General features: G+C 43.2%; 2 protein-coding genes across 3 annotated transcripts in view; both read right to left on the reverse strand.

Annotated features, from left to right (window-relative positions):
• The window catches only part of myo5b (myosin VB), a 58,632-nt gene extending 49,704 nt beyond the window's left edge, over positions 1-8,928 (reverse strand). Inside the window, exon 1 of one of the 2 annotated variants that reach the window (XM_062555252.1) lies at positions 8,753-8,928. In XM_062555252.1, coding sequence (XP_062411236.1) covers positions 8,753-8,782 — 30 coding nt within the window. In that variant the 5' untranslated portion in view covers positions 8,783-8,928. Of the gene's footprint in view, positions 1-7,463; positions 7,951-8,752 lie in introns of those variants that run through there. The other variant, XM_062555253.1, reaches the window with a different exon arrangement.
• Positions 8,929-10,022: 1,094 nt separating this feature from the next.
• On the reverse strand, positions 10,023-15,554 carry cfap53 (cilia and flagella associated protein 53). Its single transcript, XM_062554391.1, has 8 exons — positions 15,359-15,554; positions 14,602-14,831; positions 14,231-14,404; positions 13,568-13,871; positions 12,911-13,129; positions 12,205-12,421; positions 10,698-10,800; positions 10,023-10,394 (listed from the first exon to the last, which is right to left on the reverse strand). Exons 1-8 carry the CDS (start codon positions 15,428-15,430, stop codon positions 10,139-10,141), a joined length of 1,575 nt encoding a protein of 524 aa, XP_062410375.1. The 5' UTR covers positions 15,431-15,554; the 3' UTR covers positions 10,023-10,138.
• Between the last annotated feature and the right edge of the window lie 53 nt (positions 15,555-15,607).

Genomic DNA, 15,607 nt, shown 5'->3' on the forward strand with positions numbered 1-15,607 from the left:
TCCAACACCTGCGAGGCTATCAAACGCTGAGAGAGCAGTGTGCTGAATACTGTGATGCGATGATGGTAACTAACTATGTGGGCTTGACACAGAAAGAGTATTATTGTCTTGCCTGCTCAGTGAGCACGTTCCCGCCCCATTCTAGGGCCCACTCAGCCCACCACTGCCTCCTTTTAAACAGCTTGTTTGACTCATCACTGGATTTATCTGTTGTATCTCAGTAAGCTGATTTGAACTAAGTAGGTTTTATTGTGATGGCTATTGGCTAAGGATCCCATATTGAGCAAGATTTCTATACCTCTAATTCCTTGCTTCAAGTACAAGCAGTTTCAATCCAAAGGAGTCGAGCCAATTTAGATAGCAATTTAGATAAGACATTTTTTTTTTACATAAATAAACAACATCTTTGACATACAGTAAGGCAGGCTTTCTCATCCTAATTCAACAATGCCATCACTGATGCCTTTATAGGATCATAGAACATTAAAAATTTGTAATTGAAACGGTCACCTCTGTGTCACTGGAACACACAAAAAATTAGCCTGTATCTAACTTGATATTCAATAAAGAACTCAGGCCAAGTCTCCGAGCTCTGATAAAATGATCTCCAAATTAAAGCATCACAGCTGAGAGGCAAGCTCCAGCTGAGATGAGAGAGCAGCAGAATTCTTTTTGAAAGTCTGCAGCAAAGGACATTTTTTGAGTTCTCTGAGAGAAGAAGTCAACCATAACCCTTTGCTCTGATTAAACGCTGTTCGAACATTTCTGCAAAGGCACTGCATGCATTGTGTACTCTGCGCTCCCTTTGTTTTGAGACACAGCTCACTCTGCTACTGGACAGTCCAGTTCTACTCAAGCACAGCTGGACAAGGTCAAAGGAAGGAAACATCTCCAGTTAAGGGTTCAATAATGCAGTTAACAAAAAAAGCAGACTAGCGTTGGAGCTGATGCATTCTAGCTGGGATTTGTGTGTTTGTGTTTTTTAGATGTCAAAAGAAAGGGAGACAGGTGAGTGCACTATACAGTCTTATAAGCGGAGTCGCAGATCAAAGCAACACCAAAAATGTGGCACATCTTGAGACAGGCTGTCTTTTTTTATAGGCAACTACTTTACAGGTGTCATATTCAACCTCATTTTCATGGCATGGTCATGAACATTTCATTTCATTTTCATGGCAAGGCACTGCACTATAGTTCTGAGATCTGGGATGGAACACCCTACAAAAATGTAACAAGGCTTCACATTGCTAACTACTGTAGATCACCAAAAGGAGTCAGTTAGCAAGCTTAAGTTATATCAGTAGCAATAATGTTTTTGCAGAGTTGCAAAAGGTTGCAAAGTTTAAGAAGGACCCTGAAAAGTTGGACCCTACTGTAGATGCATCAGGTCTGCGTGATGGATGGACACTGGTGTGGAGGTGAGGAATGAAAAGGTTGCTTCCCTAATAACGCTAATAAACGCTTCCCTTGTTTTGCTGTTCTATGCCAAGCTCTTTGGTACTACATGAATAACAAGGAAGTAATATTATTTACCCCACAACATCCAACACAAGTGAAAAGAGAAGAGAGATGCACATATGCCATATCAAAGCAGAAGCAGAAGCAGTTCACCACATTATCTGACAATCCAGCAAGGTTACAAAAAACTGAAAGAGCCATCAAAACCTTTTTTCCAGTTTAATCCAATTTTAATCTCCCTGTTCTTGAAAGGAAAGGTTTCCTGAAGGCACAGTTCAATTAAAATATGTTTGAAGTTGTGCACAACAGGTTGAAGCTATAGGCAATCCCTGAAATTAAATAAAAAGGATTTCTTTCTGCAGGAAGGTGGAAAGTAGAATTCTTAGAGAATCTGCAGAGTTAGACTGCACACCTATCCAATTTCTCTTCTATCAAGGGAACAGTATCAGCACCAACAATTATGGGACCTCTGCTGACAACACATACAGAGCTCCACTGCAAAACAGCATGACACCACCTACTGTACGAGCAGGTTTGTAGACAAAGGATTTGTAAGACTCCAGTAAACTCTTCCACATGGCTGAACTTGGTTGTGAGGCCATTCAGCTAAAATGAAATAAATGGCCTCAAAGGAACACACCAACCTTTCGGGAAAGAGCCTTATTTGCCATGTATAGGCTAACTGGACTAACCCACCCCTACTGAATTATGCTAAACTAAGTTAACAGTGTCAGACTGGGTTACTATGGACAAAGAAGGATATGTGCCCTCTTCTCTAACTCTGGGGTAGATGGCAAATTTCCCGAAAAAGTTGGTGTGTTCCTTTAAACAAAACCCACACACTCCTTCAAGGCCACGGTTCCCCATGCAGAGGCTACTGTACACACACAGTATCAGTATCCACTCATCCTGCTCTAGCCTGTGCGGTGCTGCTGGGGACCATTACTCCTCTGTGATATCTTCTAAGGACCTAATGAAATGGCTTTTTTACTGCCCATCACCAGCGCCTCTGTGTAGGGTCGATACAGCAGAGGGAGAGTTTGTCACACTAACTCAGAGGATGGGGAGTCACTGCGGGGGTTGGGGAGAGTGTGTGTGTTGTGCTTGTTTTACCTTCACAACAGGGAAAAAATATTACTGTACTGGAGGTGACAGCCTGGAAGTGTCTGAGTGTGTATTTTGCAGCGTCCACAAGCCTTAAATTAACAGTAAGCTTTTACTACCACATATATTTTACAACATAAATGTTGTCTTGGTGGGTTTATACTGTCCAATGAGTAGTCCTTAACACAACAGAATTTGCACATATTGTCAAGATGCACTGTTACAATCCAAGTGCTTCTGGTGAATCTGAATAACATACATTACAAATATTTCCAACCTGGAAGCCATTATAGCTTCCAATTAGTCAAAAATCATGTCAGAGATAAAAAGAAAATGGCCTGAGACTACACAAACCCTTAATCAATGTCAATGAGCAATGTCTCTGTGAAACTCAAACAGCCTGACACCGTGGGCACAGCTTTTTCATATCAACTGCTGTCCAGGAACACCAACACATGATAAGCATATAGACTAGAAAGAAAAAGGTTTAGAAAGTGGCACTCCAAACTAGTGTTTCATAAACACTGACTGCAGTTCAAAGGAGGAAGTCTTGATGTCAGCACATGACATCAAAGACAGTAAAGAGACAATCTTGTCCAAAACATAACAGAAGAGGAGGAGAACAGGTACCGAGCAGAAGAAAGGGACTACACAGCAGAACCAGACACATGAGCCAGAGGAGGAGCCAACGGTAAATTATGACAGAGCAAAAAAAAAAAAAAAAGTTGCGCTACAGGTTCCGTTGTGGTAACTCTCCGATAAAACCCTGCGCTGCATACAAAGTCCACACAGCGAGAGAGAAAGATGGGCGTGTTATCAGCGGCATGGTACATGCTGAGATAATGAAAAGAGTCCAATGAGATCACTGAGGGACTGTTTACAATGGCTGAGTCATGGGGGCATGGTGTATGTGACAGCCTCCTGTAGATGTCACCCGTTTGTAGCCTGGGTTCCAAACTTTCAAATTCACTTTCAAATGCCCATGAGCCATTTTTGACAGTTGCAGCTTTTGAAAGGAATTCTAGGATTGCCTGGCACAAATGGACACGTCACTGGATGTAAAACAAGGGTGGAAGGTTGAGGGGGAATACCTAGTTAAAACAACATAGGAGGGATTCTTCTCGTGTTTCATGTACCCAGGACCCTCATCCACCTGAGTGTGGTGGGAATCCTTCAAGGGGGTTAAAAAAGACCTCATGCTCTAGTTTTTTGCTCCAACGGACGCTGTTAACAGAGCCCCACCCAGATCTGTATCCGTAGACACGGAGATAATAGCCTCAGGTGAAGGCGAGGTGTGGCCATGAGGAAGTGTTGATTTCTTTTTTTCAGCCCCCTCCTCTGATGTGTGCCCTATTCATCGACGTGACAGCATGGGGAACTAGCACACAGTTTAGCCCTCGGCCATTGGACTCAGGTGGGAAGAGTGAAACCTGTGGCACAGGTAGAACAAAGCCTCTAGGTGCTCTAGGTTTGAGGTTACGTCACGCCTAGTGTGCTATATATATATGGCCACCAGCAGTGACTGATTCCAAATGAGAGGAAATGACTCTGGGATGTAAAAAATTTAACATTATTTCATCACGTCTGTTCAGTCTAAAATACTCATTACACACAGTGAGTTGCTTCAATCCCATATTAATGCAAAATAGATTGGTAACAGAACTAAAGCAAAAAGGTCAGTAAGTCAATATGCTTCAAAACATTTAGTTGGTCATATTGGATAATTAAAGAGGAGCCATATTCAGCGTGACTTTAGATGTGAAAGACTGATGAGTTGACATGTCCCTCTGATTTCTCTGATAAGGACAGGATATACAGTACAGGGTAGCCACTATAGGCACCATAATGCAACATTATCAGTATCACTTCCACAATGATCGAGCGTAATATTTGTCAGCTATAAATCGCACACTAATTGAAACGAACTGATTAATTTACTCAAAATGGAAATTATACAAATATACATAAATTATGACCAAAGAGAGTCCACGTGTCCACGTCTAGTCCACATCTCTAAATGCCAACTTCACTAAAACCTCAAGTGCAGAGGCATGGATTGCTAACGCAATTGATTTTCTTTCTTGTCTATGAAAAAGTTTAATGCTTAAAATATAATGAAAATAATAGCTAAAAAGATCAACAGCAATCGTCTGATATGAATACAATACAATACTTCACTAAAAGATACTGAAGTTCAGTGCTTCATCAATTTTCTTTCCATCTTTAAGCCCCTCATATTACGAAGGCTCCCTATTCACCTGAGTGCTCCCTCACCTGCTTTATGACGTCAGGTGACCAGAGACTTGCTGGCCCAGTGGTGGGGGAGGTGGGGTACACACCTGCCTCTAAGCTTCAGTCCCACAGGAGAAGCAGCACTTGTTTATCAAACATTCACCACAATACATTCACCCAATGAGAAGTTAGGTGCATTCAACCACGACACAGTGGAAGTGAGAGAGTGAGCATAATGAAAGGGGGTAGGGAGCTATGGCAACATACTAGCAATACACTCTCTTCGTGGACCATTAGAATGAGGGGAATGCAAGGAAAGGCTCAGTGGGACTCTTAAGAGAAAACCAAACCTCTCAGTCACAAACACAAAAAAACAACAAAAGACACACACTCTTAAATCCACCAATTTAGGGGAGCCAACCAGACAACTCTGTCTCACACGTAAGGGGCTGTAAGAATTTCAAGTAGACAGCGAATGGGTTTACTGACTTTTACAATAAGATCTGGCTACACAAAATCTCACGATGGTAGGTGGGTGTTGGGGTGGGGGCCAGTTAGACCTTTATCTGGTTAATCCTGCTACACAAGGCCATTGAACGACAAAACCAAAAACAAACAGCATTCATCCCTCCCTATAACACTCTAAACACATGTAAACGTCCTTCATAGAGACACAACTGTTCCATCAGCTCTTGTCCATGTCCATAGGAGAGCCGCCGATCATCATTATCTTCCAACTAATCAGTTACTCATATCAGCTAACTGGATGTAACCACACTACAGCATTGCAGGAATTGTGTGTGTGTGTGTGTGTGTGTGTGTGTGTGTGTGTGTGTGTGTGCATTAAGTCTGAATCACAGAATACATGGTGACAGCTGGTCTCAACATCCTTGCACAAAAACAGATGGAATTCTTGGATTTGTTACCCAACCTTTGGTCAGGATAATATGCTGGGGAACAAGTGGCAGATGCTCGGGTAAAAAGGATCAGTTTGGGGGCTCTGTCATTAATGCTGGCCTGCCATGTTAATCCTCGCCAATAACGCAGTAAATAGTAACTGGTGTTACAGTCAACTTCTCATGGTCACCTGGACTCATCTTATCATAATTCAGTCTGTCAGACGTACAATATGAGTAATCAGAAAATATGACATCAGCTTGTCACGTCATTGTCAGTTTAACTGTTTGTTTTGCTCTTTAGAAGCCTTGAGTTCAGAGTAAATAAGACAAAGTGAGTGGATTGTCTGAATCTACAAGCTGTTACATATTGGTAGCCTACATGAAATATGATTATCACAGCACTGATTTGAAGCTGCTTTTGGGACTTTTGAGTATAGTTACAGATTGAATGAAGAGGAAGCAAACAATTGGAGTTTTCAGAGGTTGCGGGCGAAAAAATACATACATTAACAACACTAGATATGCCCAGTTCTCTGTGTAGAATTACCTAAAAAAATAGCTTTAACCTTCCTATACAAGAGGAAAGTGTTTCAGTAGCATGAGGCCTATCAAAGTAGGTGACAGGTATCTTTAATATGAGATCAACACAATCCCAGACCTGTAGTCATTCTGTAATCATTCGACATGTCTAGTAAGACTGATATAGCACATACTGTATCTAATCCCAAAGCCTCCCATCTCAATATTTGTACACTACTTATCTTACAACTCATGTATTTACAAGAGGGTAACTTGAATATGTGAGCAAAAATGACAAAGCAGACCTGCGGAGTAGGCTATGCTACAGTATAACTTTCACAGAAGGATGCTGATCCATGGGACAAGTTATTTATATAAAAATTTTTTGATATCTGTGTTACTGAAGTGATAGCCAACACACAGCCCACATTATTTCAGTACTGTGCATATTATAGTAAATCTCCAAAGAGATTAGTTCAGTGAGAACATTGGTCAAAGTCGATTTCCTGGTCAAAGTCGATAACTGGTGGACATACGAGGGAATGGGAGGGGGTATTAGAATGATACATTATTGTGTATTTGCCACGTCTGGTGCGAAATAAATAGCTTTGTAAATGCCATTGTATTCAGGCAGTGCGTAAATCTATTCCAAAAATAAGCCTAGACAAATAAGGCTTTTGCACTCTACCATTGCAGTCGACTCCTGAGAGAGATGCATTCAAGCCTAAATATATTTTGGTGGCACGGATAGGACCAGATCAATTAAACTTGCCTGGGTGACAGCAAGTGCGGCCACCCTCCTCAAGACATTGAATTATAACTAAGTCCCCTGTTTAAATTTAGATAGGCCTATCCTGTTTTTCTTTCACAGTAAATTGATTACACCTCAACATCTTGATCACCATGTCGGTGTAGCCTTTACTAGAGGAAGCGCTATAACGCGCTCGGTCATGGAACACCGAAACCAACCCGAAACCAAGCTCGCGATAATGCACCTGTCCTGAGAGCACGAAATGATCACAAACAATAGCCAGTGGCAAAGTTTACATATAACCAAATGGTTCAATACTACTAATATTAAAGGAGGTATAAGGGAATATTATAGACCTTGTTTTCGTGGCGAAACTTTGTTGGGAATGTTATTACTGGAACACCTGTCTGTCTATTAAATGGTCAACATTATACACATGGGCTATAGACTACAGTAGCATACTTTTCATGGACGCAGTAGGGAAAAAATGTCACACTCACCTTAGTGTAAAGCTCGTTGACTGACATACTCCCCAATGCGAGGTCTTAACGAAACCCCAATAACATATAGTGTAAAAGGGTGAAAATAGCCACGCCAATTACAAAAACACATATATTTCCTCAAAGTTTGGTCCCGTCAATATTCCTTGTCCAAACGTCATTTTCCAATTACCTTCAGGCACGCAGAGCCCCTTTGTTTGTTGGCTTACTAGTTTGAATCAACTTGCTAGGGACCTTCGCGCTAGCAAGTTAGCCACTTGACCTGTTCCCATTCATGGCAGGTGTCTTCTGCCATTAGAAAATACTTTGGAGCTGTTTTGCGTTTTGCGTATCCAGGTAGGGTTTACACGGCACTTAGGCGAAACATTCTAAGACCATGACTATGTAGGCTATCCTATCAAACCACAGTGGAATATATAAGAGAGGCTTGAATATAATTAAAAGTATATTGCTCTGTTGCAGTTCTATATTTGCTCCCTTTACTTCCTTCCCGTATCCATGGACTCGATCATGTTGACTGGTATGACTGCAGTGCAATCTCATGGACCGACCGCTAGTGCAATTTCTTACAGCATGAGACACCATCTGGCCAAGTTTCGCATTACATGTGAAAGGTTCCAATGACTTAACATATTTGTATCATATCCACTAATTTATTCAATGTTCAATATATTAGCGGATTTGTTTTTCAAGTCTATTAAGTTAAATTGGTTGGTTTTGTATAATATTAACCCATAGGCTACCAAGGTTCGGTTAGGTTACTTTCTTATGCCATTTCATTCAACCAAATATGGTAGGCTACTAACATAAATTGAACCGAGAAGGGTCACATTTATTTCAAAGGAACTATTAAGCTAACTAGTGGCAAACTTTTCATTATTGCTAGAACTTTGCAGGAAGTTTGACTCCAGCGGCCAACACTGGCAAACCTCTGGCAATAGTTTCTGGTGAACTCACTTGTTTCCCACAAATCACTCACAAGTTTGCTGCAAATCTGCCACAAACAAATCTTTGTAAGAGCAAATGTAATCATAACGGCCCTATGTCTTGTTGTGCAACTCTGAGAGACTGTGAATGAGCTCTAGGTCTAACAGCAGTGACAGAAAATGATTAGGTCTATACTGTATCATATGCTGTTGGATAAGCTATCACAGAAACTGTCATAAACACAAAGCTTTCAAACGTGACACATGCTCACAAACAGCTCTAATAAAAGGTTCCGTAACATATCGAGTAACCTGAAGATAGGAAGAGCCCCTTCATAGTATAATAAAATGAACAGTAGTTACCTTGCAGTAAAGGTCCACTTCAGGTATCATCTCCTTTGCCCTCTGTCCAGATAGCTGTAACAGTCTTGTAACTCCTCACGCAACATAAAGTTTGACAGATTAATGAAATTGTCAGAGGTAAAGTTTTGACTCCCCCATATTACATGTAGTGTAGACACAAGATGGTCTGAGGCTACTCTAAAGTCATAGTTTGACTTGGGCAACTCCTAAACCTGCCTCTGCAACAGGCGGAGAAGGAAAAACGTCTGACATCATTCCACTCCTACACCACTCCTCAGTCAGGTATGGGGTGTTGACTGAGTTCTTTCTCCTGAGCTGACGTGAAATCAGACCAGACAGACTCACACACACACACACAATTGACATGACACGCATCGTAATTGTTAAATGAAGACGACTAAGTTTAGACAGAACAGGTTTTATCAGAATCTAATGGTTTTCTCACCTCACCACACAAAAGGGATATACAACAGCACATTCCATGATGTTGAGTGAACACCTGATATATTGCTGCCAATAAGTGATATTGAAAAGGTCAAAACAATAATCAGCATTTAAAACGTAACTTTTAGAAGTTTAAGGGATTTCAGAATATTCACAGGTACACGTGTCTCCACCTGGCAACAGTGGGCAGTTAGTCAGTTGAACATTTGTTGGGTGGAGTCTTAATCTTGAGGTAGAGAGTAAGGGCTAAATAATGTTGCAAAGGAAGCCTGACTGAAGTCCACCTTCCACAAGGATTCGCTTGGTTGGGCACACTTTTTGTACTGAAGGCACTGAACCAGACTTTAGCTACTGTCAAAATCACAACATGTTTATTCTTAGTTTTCAAGATGAACCTTTATGGTCATACATATAGCTTGTCACAATACAAGGAAAAAGACTGGGAAATAGAATGAAAAAAGAATGGGCAAATAGAATTTAAAAAAGAGTTCTGCTGACATGCTGGAATGTCAATACTGTACTGACTGTCCTTCCTTCCTTCCACAGAATCAGGGTTTCTCTGTAGCTCTTTAAAGATTCTGCCATTACAATGTATCATCCCTCTGGATGACAAAACACTACTTCTGGTTGCCAAGCATGATCAATATCTAATTTCAATGGACCTAGCTACGCCACACTGCACAGAACAGCATATTTCAAGAGGCCACAGTGTTTTTCTATGTAGTAAATAGCTAATAGTCCAGGCTGGACCAAGTTGGGTCTGACACACATTTGAGCAACTAAGTGTAACTGCATATAGGAGAGACACAAGTGGTACATCACCAAGTGAATAACTATTATGCATTTATTTGTTTTTCTTCAGTTGTATAATGCCATTTGATGATAAACATATACCTCCACCTGACTGCAGCCTGTGACCACTGCAGCCTGTGACCTGATTTACTAAGCCATAGAAAGATCCAGCTGGGCCACCGTAGCTAGAGGCTGGAGGTCCCTTCTCCTGAAGGGGTGCACAGGGGTGGTGTTGGATGTGGGCCTCGAGAGGATGCCTTGGACCTTCCTGTTATACTCCTGTTGGAAGGCCAGGCCCCTCTGGTGCTCACTGTCTGCCTCGGCTTGCTCCACCTCACACACCTTCTGCTGGTGAAGCATCTGGGCCAACAGGTCTGCCTGATATTCCAGGCTGGCCTCTTTCAGACTGAGGGGTGAGTTAGAAAATACTGCTTTAGCAAGAACAGGCTACACAGTGCTTGAGGTGTAAGGATGGCTTCATATGACTCTGGTCTCATGGTCAAATTGTATAGATACTCAAAATGTCATTAAGTGCTGATCCTTAAAAGACACCACTATGCTTGTTTATGTTTAACCCACTCTTATTTGTGAAGAAACAGTATCCACTGGTTGGATTTCAGGAAGAGACTGAAGGAAACAGAGGTGTGTGCCTGCCTGTACAAACACTTGATTTATACTGTTTCCCAATTGACACCCTAAACAAACCTACCGTCTTTTCTCCTCCTCGTCCAGCAGTTTGTTCTGCTGGACGGCTCTGTTCAGCTCCTCTCTCTCCTCAGCCAGCTCCGCCTGCCTTTGCATGTTCTCATTCACTGTGACAAAGAAATCCACATGGCATGAATAACTATCCAACATTACACTTACATACAGAAACACACAGAGTAGACACACAATTGCATACATCCACACATGCACAAGGACATACTCATAGAAAAAGTCAACGTAACATTCCAACATGTAATGACAAAAAAAAAGATTACAGAGCAATATGACTTATTAATTGTACTTTAATTGTAATTGTGTAGCAATTGTACTGCTGATACATTATCAGAGGTGGAAATGTCCAGCTTCAGAAAGTAAAGTCCTCCCACATATCTGTGCCAACCATTCACTTAAACCAGCTGATTCTAATTAGCACAACTCTTCAGCCAGGCAGAGCAGCTAATTGACGAGACCACCTGAGTTAAGTGCACAGGTAGAACCAGAGAATGTCTAAAGGCCCGATCACATTATAGACGGCATGCGCTGCACCCACCGCTAGGTTGCTCTTGGTTGAGATAACGTTCTACAATTTTTGTTGCTGTTACCGCTCCTATTTCTATGGTTACTGCTGGGCTCCGCGCAAAAGACCATTCACTTACAGCGCGCCGCGGTCAAAGTTCAACATATTTCAACTTTGACCGCGGTATGCGCAACAGCGGCAAAGCGGCAAAATGCCGCCGGCGCTGCGCTTTGCTGAGCACAGCGGCAGACCCGTTTTTGCGCTCTCAACCCATTGAAATGAATGGGTTTCATAGCGCATGCCGCCTGTAATGTGATCGGGCCTTAATAGGGGGAGAACCGCCACTCTCTAAATACTTCCGCATGGTACTGCCACTAGAGGGCGATCATGAGCAAGTGGAGAATGAATGGAGGTGAATGGAGTTTCTCCTAAAATCCACTTTTCTCTGGATATAGTTTTTTTGTGTAGAAATCGGAATATTGCATGCGAAAGGGGGGTCAAAGAAAATACACATGGCTGAGTATTAATTGTTCTAAAAAGCCTTTCAAACGTGTCAATGACGTCATTCATTAGCAGGATGCTAGTGTGTTATGGGCAACAACGACCAAGCCTGTGAGAAACCAGAGGGCCATAAGTAATTGTTCATTCAACCTTCGACCTATAATCCATATTGAGCTTGCAGACACTAAAATCCAATCTTCGATTTTTCAATGACAATCAGGTGAAACAGACCAATTTAGCTGTCTAGCCCCATAGACCCCCATTGTTTTGCACTTGCTCATGATCGCCCCTAGCGGAACTGCAACAGGAACTGCAGGTAAAATGCCGTTACAATGGAGTTAACAGGGAGTGAACCGGCTCTCCCTAAATGGGCTCTGATAGAACCAATACATGATTGGACTTTTACTCTCTGAACCTGGAGTTTTCCACCTCTGTACATTATCAACAAAGAATATGATCCATACTTCCAGGACAAGTATATCCACATTCTTACGTTTGTGCTGGATCTGTATGCGGCGGGTGTCCATGACGTCCTTCATGAGGCGATCGCGGGCCTCCTTCTCCCGGCGGTTCTTCTCAGCGCGGCGGGACCAGGTCAGCTGCAGCTCGGCCTCGATCAGCTGCTCTGTCTCAGCCTCCTGCCTCCGCTGCTCCTCCAGCTGCTCAGCCAAGTACCTCTGGTACCTGCTCTGCTCCTCACGCAGCACCAGCTGTTTCTCACACACACACACACACACACACACACACACACACACACACACACACACACACCAGGGCCTCTGTGTTACACTGGTGTACTGTGAACTGTCGCTGTAAAGGGGCCCCTGTGTGATACTGGGGTACTGTGGACTGATGCTACAGTATGTTGCATATTGTACTCACTGAAAAAAAGTTTCCCTACGGGCACAATAAAATACCTAACTAACTAACCTAACCAATGTGCAGTAATAATACACACAGACGTGTGTGCAGTGCGCACATATGCACACACACACACACACACAAACCAACATACAGCTCAAAGAGACATACACACAATACACACACAAAAGGCTTTAGATGAACTATGTGCATGAGAGTACACACTCAAATATACACAGCTACAATACAAATACGATCATCACTTTCTGACAGTTTCACCTTTGCTTGTTCTTCCCAATCTGTCCCTCTTTCTCATCCTCATACTTCTCCTCCCTCACCTTCTTGGTGGCATCTCCCTGCTTCTCGTCCTTCTCCTCGGCCAGCAGCTGCTCCAGGAGGCTCATGTCCAGGGCCAGCTCGTCCTGCTGCTGCTGAGCCAGGCGCTTCATCTTCAGCCGCAGCGACTGGTCCAGCAAGCGGCGCCGGCTGTCCTGGCTCTGGAGCTTCTGGCGCCGCAGCCTCTCGTCCTCCAGACGCAGTATCTCCCTCTGCTCCCGCTGTGGAGCACGACCAACACAGCAGCTATCAAGAACGCGATCTGCACGCGCATCGTGCAAGTGCACCAAATTATCTTAGCAGGCTGTACCACACGCAGAGACAGACAGGCTTTTACCAAAGGCTAAATATTTCAATTAGTGCAGCATATACGAGAAATGATATTGCAACAACAAGCTAAAACACAACATAATGATCACTGATGAACACACAACCTTGCATAGGCACTAAGATCATCATCCCCACGAGGATGACTATTTGTTTTTGGGGACTATTTGTATCCTTAAATTAATATATATCACTCTAAAACAGATGCCAAGATGTTCATATCACATTATTACACGTTAAGAGGATTTGTTGCATAACCCCTGAAAGTGTGATCTGACACCGTGATTTCGTGGATGGGCCTGGTGGAGGTGTTGCACAATTAAGGGCCTTACGAGTATCTGAGCCTCCTCCTCCTTCAGCCGCTTGGCCTCGGCTCTCTGCTGCTCGGCGGCCTCCCTCTGCATGCGCAGGAAGGCCACCTGCTCGGCGTTGCTCTCGCGCTGCCGCAGCGCCTCCTGGCTCTCGCGCTCCTGCTTGGCCTGCCGGTCGCTCTCCCACAGCTGGGCGAAGAGCCGCTCCTCGTCCGCCCGCCGCCGCCGCGACTCCTCCCGCGAGCGGATCTGGGCGGCCCTCTCGGTGCAGACCTCATCCTGGCGCCGGCGTGTCTCGATGGCCCGCAGCTCCTCGCTCCGCTCCCTGAGTGGCAGGAGGGTGCAGGGTCAGAGGGGGAAGAGGGGTTTGGTATGAATCAAGGGGCGATGCACACAGAACTGGTTCTAGATGTATGCCACTGTAAACAACACTGGACAGCACATGCATTATTCATAAATCACAAATTTGGGGCTTACTTTTCCAACATAAGAAATGTGGGCATTATTCACTGTATAATGTGTACTATAGGATTACAGAAAAATCCAGTGTGTGCTTCCTGAAAGCACTGTTGTGAAATATACACAATGAGAAGGAGTTTTCAAAATGAATTTTTCCTTCGTTTATTTAAGCAATAGTGGTGAATGACCATGACCACAACCACACTGTGTGGCACTGGCCCCAACCTGAAGAGTTGCTCCAGCTTTTCTTCCACCACTTTCTGTCGATCACTTTCTCTCCTCTCACGCAGTGCCTTGGCCCTCTCTCGCATCTTTGCTTGCCTCTCCAGAATGGTCTCCTTCCTCTCCTCCATCTCCCTCATGAGTTCTCTCTCCTCTGCCTCCAACAAAGCATGGAGCCTGAAGTTATAAAAGATAAGGAAGGAAGGAGAGAGAGGCGAGATGAAATGAAGAATTGAAGTAAAGAAGAAGTGTTTGGTCAAATGTGCTTTAAATGAACTAACATTGACATTGACAAGATAGAAAGATAATGTAGGTGAAATTCAGATCAATTGCTGTGAATATAGTACATTATGTGCATGTTATCAGTAAACTACCTATCTCTCCGTTCCTCGATGCTTAGCTGATACTTCTCCAGGGCTTTGTTCACACGTCTCTCGATGGTGCCCAAGAGAATTTGCCGATCGGAATTCTTCTCCCAGTGCATTCTCATGTCGCAGGTGCTTTGGTTTCGTGTAAACTCCAATATCTTGTCCCGTGCTGCTTCCTGTTTCCTCCTCTCCAGAATAAGATGGTCCGGAGGTTTTGAGGAAGGCAACCTTGCTCTCTTAAGAAAATAAGTCAAACAGCACTTCTGAAATTTGATAATCAGTGCCTCGCTAAGCTGCTTTCTTACAGGATTTTAACAAATATTCTAAACAGAAATTCTCTCTAGACTCAGCTAAGACTAAGCTAGATTTTTCTCTAGACTCAGCTCAGACTAAGCTAAATTTCAGAGAAAAGGAAAATAATGAATAGGCCAAACATAACAAGACTGATAAATGTTAATCTACTGATGAAGTGGGCTTTGCTTTTTCAGGGAGATGACAAGGTTGCTATGATGCATAGGCTAGGCCCAGTCTAACTTGTTTCACTCACAACTCATGAGGGCTTGATCCATATTAGTAGCTAGACCTCCCTCCCTCCCACAGTTGGCAGAATGGCAAAAACTTACACCAAACGCAAAGTTAAGTCAATAGTTTATCTGCATGATACTTCTAAAATACTTCACGTGATAATTATGTATGCCCATTTAACATGCATCCCATTGAGATCTTTAATAACGGTAAAAGCAAGTCAGGTGCTGTAACTTACCACTGCAACTGAATGGGGCGTTGGTCCAGTGAATTCCCGACATAGCGTCCTGTTCCTCTGACCGATCATCATATTCAAATGATGTGTAAGTAAAATAAATGAACTATCAACAACACTACATTTAGATACTAGACCGCTTGAATCTAGCTTCTTTAATGTTTGCAGCAGGTGCCCCCTGACAACACCGCACTCAGCTTCTTCTGTTTGCGGAAATGCTAATGTGCTACCATGGGAACGACAACTTTCGCG

Source organism: Sardina pilchardus, chromosome 14 (genome assembly GCF_963854185.1).
Source record: "Sardina pilchardus chromosome 14, fSarPil1.1, whole genome shotgun sequence".
Classification (NCBI taxonomy): Eukaryota; Metazoa; Chordata; class Actinopteri; order Clupeiformes; family Clupeidae; genus Sardina; species Sardina pilchardus.